Source organism: Schistocerca serialis, chromosome 4, assembly GCF_023864345.2.
Source record: "Schistocerca serialis cubense isolate TAMUIC-IGC-003099 chromosome 4, iqSchSeri2.2, whole genome shotgun sequence".
Lineage (NCBI taxonomy): Eukaryota > Metazoa > Arthropoda > Insecta > Orthoptera > Acrididae > Schistocerca > Schistocerca serialis.
In genome coordinates this window covers 944,855,204-944,863,288 of record NC_064641.1, presented here as the reverse complement: position 1 = coordinate 944,863,288, position 8,085 = coordinate 944,855,204, and the positions used below count along the sequence as shown (strand labels likewise).

Here is an 8,085-nt window from a genome sequence, read left to right as displayed (position 1 = left end):
AAATAATAAGCAAGATTTCTGACTCACTCTCTCAAACCCACTCTCTGCACTACAGCAATTTATTTGAAAATTAAAAGGTTACTATGAAAACTGAGACATACATATATATATAAAAAGATTTCAATGCTTTAATCACCATAAAGAAGCTTTGGTATTCGCATAACTGACATCGACAATAAGTAACAATACTGAACAATTAAAATATTTTCTGAAAATGTTACGGCAAGTAAAACATACAGTAATACAGCAACCTTTTAAGAATCACAAATGTTACTGAGAATCATTTCTATTCAGATTTTAAAATGTACATGTGTCACTGTCAGAAATGATTTTAACTTGTGATATGTGAACATTTTAGAAATGATTATGTTTAAGCTATCAGAAATGTTAGGGCATCCCAAGTCATCTTTTAGTTATTGCTTCAATATATTTGAATCTACACTTGTATAGAGAGAGGCCATTTAAGTAAGCTACATTTAATTTATTTCTGCTTCAAATGCACATATTTCAGAAATGCCCTATTAACATCACCTAGTCACTTTTTGCACACCATATTTTCATCTGCTATCCAGAACATTTCCGAACCAACAGGAACTTGCAGTAAGTCTTTTAAATCAGAAACATATCTTATTTAGATCTTTCAGGCACATATTTTTAAATAAAGTTGGAAATGTGATGACCTGCGTAACACATTTCAGTCCCTCAAACTCTCCAACAAAATATGTATGGCTATAATTTTATCAGTCATATATTTAGCTTTTAAATTCTTGCTGTCTAATGGAGATAACAAGCTGAAAAGCTGCTGAGACTCAGTCTGACTGAATTTCGTATCGCAATACTACTATGTTCACAGAGTATATATCACCATACAATCGAATAATATAGAGTGGAAATTGTTTTCACTACAGTGAAATGTCATTTCACATCATTGTGAGATGTCAGCTTTTCTCAAACACTGTATGCCTATGGGTCAAGAATTTCACCTTTCTAGTTTCAATCTTTCAGTCTTGACAAGACCACTAGGAGTTTCACTAAATTACCTCTGTTTAAGATCAAGTTCAACAAAAACAACAGTAAGTTATCTGCAACATGAGTCAAACAATGGATGTGATTTTGCAGCACACCACCACTGGATCTCCTTGGATGAATAGTAAATGCTGCTGAAAGTCACAGTATGTATAAGAAACTTGTGTGTTCCATTAAAAGCAGCTCACTGAGTCTACATTTACATTCCCTCTTCCATACAAAAAATAAATACTTCTAAGCATCTCAATGGTCTCCTGTAACTTAGCTATTCAATCTGCAAATGTAACCATCCATCATTGTCACACATCTTTGCAGCCAGACAGTATGGATGAAGTACACATCCTCAGAAGCTCATAGAACTTCCAGGTCACAGTGCCGTATTTCCGGGTGTTTTTCCTGTAACAACACATCTTTGTTTAAATCAAGTCTTTATATAACAAAGAAACTAATCCTTTGAGGGCAATGCAAAAAGTTGTGGCCTGGCAGTGAAATATAGAGCTTATTAAGGCAAGAATGAATTTCAATAGTGCCCTCCCCGGTTATGTCAGTGCATACAATCCAACATTTTTCTACCAAGTAGATTAACCCACAAAGTACAATTCTGCAAGGTGTGCAGATCACTACAGTCTGCTCTTCCTTAGATTTGAAACATTTTTCAGCCACATATTCTTCACATGTAACATGCCAAATCAGGTGAATGTTCCAACAATTTGTATCTTAAACCCCTCAGAGTTCCCACTGTAAAACAACCAGCTCAGACTCAGAGTTATTATCTTTTTTCCTTTTCTTTTGAATTCAAGGCTCTTCATACCTATTTTCTATCCAGTTGGTCCTAATGAATTCCATGGTACTCACCAGCTGTTCTTGCAAGGCAACAAAAGCCATGCCCTTCTTAGCAGATGATACCTGACTTCACCTTTATCCCAGTGCACTGTTTGGTTCCATCAGTAACCAATGTGTTAAGTTGACAGAGACATAATTTGCTGCAAACAGATGCACATTAATCACAGTGAGAAAGCAGCTGACAGTGACATGTTTTCAGCAGATAATAGATTAGCCTACTTGCTATTGTGGTTTTATGTCTTGTGTGACGTAGTATACTCCCAGATTGTCCACAGTTTCAAGTTGGTAACTAAATCACTGCATTCTTTCCAATACCACCTGAATGTTCCAAAAAATCTGTTCTGTAATACAGCTCCCATCTTTCACTAGGCTTTCCCACAGTTAACTTCTCAAAGAGAGGGGACGACACTATTTTAGTTCTTTCTTGCCTGATACACCAATGTTGTCAGCTTCTTCAGACATGTTCAGTCACTGATTTTCCAATACTTGGTGCCATAAGTTACACATAAACAGTCTTCAAGAGGAGTACAAAAGTTCAGCTGCCATTAACTGATCATTTTACGTGAACTTTGGCATTAAGCTGTTCAAACTTAAGAGAGTTTTATGAAGGCACAATATTCCATTACCAATTTGGAGGAATTTGAACATATAGCATGAGTACTTTATGAATCTATATCTATTTAGCAAGTGAAATTGCCACTTGACTTGCGTTACTGCACAACATGCACCAACAAAGTTTTAAATAACACCATCTCTGTCATCCCAACAACTTCTCACCATGCCGTCGTACATTTAAAATGCTGCATAAAGGAAACAAAATTTTACTTACACGAAGTTTCATTTCAATCCTATCTATCTCTCCACCCATCATATCTACGATGTTTTCACCATGTTTGAGCAGAAAGTTCTCTAACTCATCAATATTTTTCATTTCTTTCACTTCCTGCAATAAAGAAGAATCACTATTAAAAAAGACACAATGAAGATGCATTAAGCACCAGAATTTTTACTGCTAGAGTACTGAACGTGCAACTTAAATAAAGTACTGAAAAACAAACAGAAATATTCAGATGTAGTTGACTCACTGGATAGTTATTTTGCCTTAGTGAACACATGTCAAACAGAACTTCACTATATAAAACAACCGTTCTTGTTTAATGTGCAGCAGTCCTTCACTCACATATTACACAACGTATCAGAAGTATGATCATATGGGATATCAAGTTAAATTTGTGACTGAATTGAGGACTTCTTGGCAGAGAGGACACAGCATGTCATCTTGGATGACGAGTCATCGTCAGGTTTATAAAAGTAACTTCAGATGTGCCCCAGGGAAGTATGTTAGGACCTTTGCTGTTCACATTGCATATTAATGACCTTGCAGAGAATATTAATAGTAAAATCAGGCTTCTGCAGGTGATGCAGGTATTTATAATGAATTACTATCTGACAGAAGCTGCATAAATATTCAGAAAGATCTTAATAAGATTTCAAAGTCATGTACAGATTGGCAACTTGCTCTAAATGTTTAGAAAAGTACAATTTTGCACTTCACAAAATGAAAAACCATTGTATCCTATGACACTAATATCAATGAGTCGCTGCTGGAATCAGCCAACTCATACAAATACCTGGGTGTAACACTTTGCATGGATATGAAATGGAATGGCCACATGAATTCAGCAGTGGGTAAAGCAGGCATAGATTTCAGTTTATTGGTAGGATACTGGAGAAGTGCAATCAGTTTACAAAGGAGATTACTTACAAATCACTCGTGTGACCAGTTCCAGAATATTGCTCAAGTGTGTGGGACACATACCAGGTAGGACTAACAGGGGATATTGAAAGTGTACACAGAAGGGCAGCACAATGGTCACATGTTTGTTTAATTCATGTGAAAGTGTCGCAGAGATAAAGGAACTGAGCTGGAAGAGACTTGAAGATAGGTGTAAACTATCCCAAGGAAGTCTATTAACAAAGTTTTAAGAATCGGCTTTAAATGATGACTCTAGGAATATACCACAACCCCATATGTATTGCTCACACACAGGTCAAGAGGATAAGATTAAGATAATTACTGCACGCACAGAGGCATTCAAACAATCATTCTTTGAGTGCTCGATATGTGAATCGAACAGGAAGAAACCCTAGTAACATGTACAATGGGATGTACCCTTTGCCATACTCCTCAAAATGGTTGCGGAGTATTGATGTAGATGCAGAAGACACCAGTGATTCACTGAGTGTCATTTTTGCAAGTGATATTACTGACATTGTCAATTTGAATGGGAAAAAAAATATTCAGTTTAGAGTGACAAAAGGCAGCCCATTGTGTAATGAAACATGAGGTTAGTCTAATAATAAGTTGTTTATCTGGCCATGAGAATAAAGCATCTTCATCAATCATGTTTAACTACGGGGAAAGAAAAGGAAAATTAAACAAAATTGTACATGCTGACCCACTTTATTCATAGACAGTTTACCGAACAAAAAATGAGGAGAAGTTTTCCAAAGACAAACAGCAGATGAAAAATTTAATTCTTTCCTAAAAATATCCTTACAAAATTGTGAGTCTAATTTTCCTTTGCAACAGGTCAGGATGATTTACAGTGGAAGCCAAGAAAAAGGTTGGCTATCATCTCGGATCAAAATAACTTGTACTTGGAAGAAAGTGCTTCATTTACTGCAAAAGACTAGCCCCATTCGTGAATTGAAAATGCGCTACAAGAATTATTGACAATTCTTCACCAAGTCATCAGAGAGGCTAAAACCATCTACTACGAACAGAAAATTCAAAGTTCCAAGAACAAAGTGAGGACATTGTGGAGCACTATCACGTAATGGTGTGTAATGAAAAACTCAACTACGTACACAACACTGAATCCCCAGATACCATTGACCATGAGATAGATTATATGAAATTAAATGTGTTGGCTACTAAATTGAAAAAAATTCTTCCTAACAGAGGCTGAAAACAGAGACACAATATCATCTATGGAAAGCATATAGAATAAGTTTATTTACATGAGCAGTGCACACTCCACCACACTACACATCAGTTTTGCTAACTCATCTGTTAGAGAGAACACAAAAATCATTAGGGTAATAAAAAGTAGTAACTCTTCTGGTATCTTGAGCATTTTTTAAAATCTCGATCATTTTGTGCCTCCAAAGCTGCATAATGTGAATGTTAATAAAAACCAAAATAGCTGGTATTGAATGTGTGTTTATTATGCTGTGACTGATTTCATTCTAAATGAGTATCTTCTGGTGAAAAAATGTGCTTTGCCATGGCCTACCAGACAAAACGCTAAACGGCATACATCAGAACATGGTGAGCACAGCAATTTAGTTTGCCAAGTGCCCAAGACAAGCAGTGAGCAGTATATGCAGGGAACATAACAACACACAACACTATACTGGAATGGCTGCAATGGTATATCAGCCAAAGTACTAAAATTTGTTCCAATTTGGTAGAACCACGCTTGTTTTAGTGTTAGAATCAACCAATGAGTTGAAATACCTAGGTATGCAGTTGTGACACCAGCATGCACAAAAGTGGAGATAAGTGACTGACCTCTCAATGCAGACTGATATCCTTCATCGAGTGTGTTCACAAGTTTTTGAGAAGATATCTTATCTCAGAATACTGAACCATATTTCTGGGAGAAAACTTTTAGTAACAGTTGAGTTTGGTTTCTGCTAAGTCTTCTCTACCGAGAATATATGATCTCATAAACTCAAAGTAGGACTGAACAACGAACATTATCGAGTTGGCATTTTTTGTGATCTTGTCATAATCTCTGACTGTGAAGATGATAAAACTCTGCTACAGAAACTAAAACAGCATAGCAGTAAAGGTCTTCCCCCTGCATGGTCCGAGTCATATCTTGACAATACAAAACACATGGTCACATCAACTTATGATACAACATGAGTAAGATTAAATTCACAGTGGGGAAACATCGAATACGCATGTCGCAGGGTTCGATGCTCAGGTTGCTCCCATTTTTGGTCTACACGAAAGATTTACCGGGAACATTGGAGGATTCTTAAAAAACAGCAATGTTTGCTGATCACACAAGTATTGGGCCCAAGCACATCCAGGAGAATGATGGAATAGACTTACAACTTGTTCACATCCAGCAACATAACCCTTAATCTTACAAAAAATCAAGTTATGCAATTCTAAATAAATAAAATGACTGTAGGTACCAGAAGTACAGATCAATGGTCACACATTACATGAGACTAAATGTGTGGAGTTTCTGGGGATCCAAATGGATATAAACCCAGGTAAATATGTAGATAAGTTAACCAAAAGGCTCAGTTCTACCTGCTTTGCGCTCAGAAATCTCTCCAATCTTGTCTTGCACAAATATCTTTCACAGCTGTCCAGTTGGCTTTCCCTCAGTCTGTTTTTGGCAAACTGAACTTCAATCCAGCAGCTATTTTGACCATCTGCCATCTTTCTTCAAGTGACATGACCAGCCCAATGTCATTCTAAAATATACACTTTTTCAGTTACATCAGTCACATTTATTATATGCCTGATATACACTGTTTTCTTTCTTTCTTTCTTTCTTTCTTCATGTAGTTCCACATCACTCTTTCCACTTCTCTTTCAGTTACTATCAGTTTCGTAACAACGAACTCATTTAACACCCGTATCTCAGAGCTATACATTATTACTCACAGTATACATCGGTCAAAAACAGTTTTTTTCACTCTTACACTTGCATGCCAACATACATACTCCCTAATGGGATTTCTGGTGAATAACAAGAGTTGATTTGGGATGGACCCAATAAGTTACAAACACAAAACACGAATTAGAAATAATTTTCATGGAGATTATGAATATCTCACTGGGGATTCAAAATTGTGTTTTATACTCTGGTGCAAAAGCCTATTACTGGTTGCCAATGGACATCAGACAGAAAACTGAACAACCCCAAATATTTAAAACCAAAGTAAAACAATACCAGCAAGCCATTCGTTACACCATTTACCAGAATACTGGGGATTAAGACTCATTCAGACAACTGATGGTGGTGCGTGGTGGTTTTTTTTTTTTTTTTTTTACCCCTCCTAACACACAAATGTAATGTAATCTAGAAGTATTGATCATAATTATCAGTTACTGTAGACAACTTCTAGCCAGAATTTGTTGCCAATGTACTTTACAGCAGTTGCTCCTGCCTGTTAATGTGTAGCTGAACTCATTTCACATACCTAATCGGCTCTCCTTCATGACAGCATTTGAGCGCACAATTACAATCAAACACGTTTCTACATACCTGTTTCAGGAATATACACCTTCAGTTTCCTATTGAACACCCATGTTTGATTCCTGTGACATGACCACACAACAAAACCTGATAGTGATAACCATATTACAGAAAATTCTTCATACACTTAAGTTAAAATACTTATAACTCAAGAGCAGCACTTTTTTCTAATGCCACGTACATGCAGGTGAATTTGTCCGATGTGGTACACGATCCCACCAGATGGCAGTGTCTTAACCCGAGTCGCCCAACTCACAGGAAACACGTGTGTCTCACAAATACTGACCGAGGTATATTGTTTAATAAGTGTGCAATAATTGAATTCTTTTAAGTTTATATTTGTTAATAACTGTAGATTGGGTAGGTCCAGACCTGATTCCTTCTTATTATCAGTTCAATGATGGTAAGTGGAAAGGAAACTGACAGGTGGCTATTGTAAGATCTGACTTGCAGATACGTCATATTGTGACTAGCCAAAATAGTTTCACCTAAAGTATTTTAAAGTTACATACACATTTTTGGGGAGGGCAACAACAGCTCAGAGACATTATGAATAACAATAACTGTTATAACGTCAAGTTTAACAAATATATTTCAGAACGACACAACACATATAAGTCACAGACTAGGTTGACAAGCAAGACACGTGTACACGTTAGCATTCGAATGAGCACTGAGTCCCAGTCTAGTGGCCGCTGCTCGGCTGGCCGCTTAGGTGGCGCAGCTGCTGCATGGCTGGCAGACAGCACCGCACGTAGAGGACGCACGTAATTGCGCGGCGGCACTTTGAATGATCGGCGAGTCACAACACTTTCCCCCCCTTTGAAATTGTTGCACTGGTCTTGATGGAGGTGTCCTGGAGATGGCTAACGTCCATAGGCGTTGTTTTACTTGCCGTAAAGTCTCGAGGAGGAGGCTTCCCGTA

At 37.2% G+C, this 8,085-nt stretch overlaps 1 protein-coding gene across 4 annotated transcripts in view; it reads right to left on the bottom strand.

Moving 5' to 3' along the window:
* Positions 1 to 466: 466 nt before the first annotated feature.
* LOC126473600 (zinc transporter 9) overlaps positions 467 to 8,085 on the bottom strand; it is a 214,667-nt gene continuing 207,048 nt past the window's right edge. For all 4 annotated transcript variants that reach the window (XM_050100755.1, XM_050100756.1, XM_050100757.1 and 1 more), the window contains 2 exons: positions 2,699 to 2,812; positions 467 to 1,422 (listed from right to left, as the gene is read on the bottom strand). In XM_050100755.1, the coding sequence (XP_049956712.1) occupies positions 1,378 to 1,422; positions 2,699 to 2,812 (159 nt within the window). In that variant the 3' untranslated portion in view covers positions 467 to 1,377. The remainder of the gene's footprint in view (positions 1,423 to 2,698; positions 2,813 to 8,085) is intronic.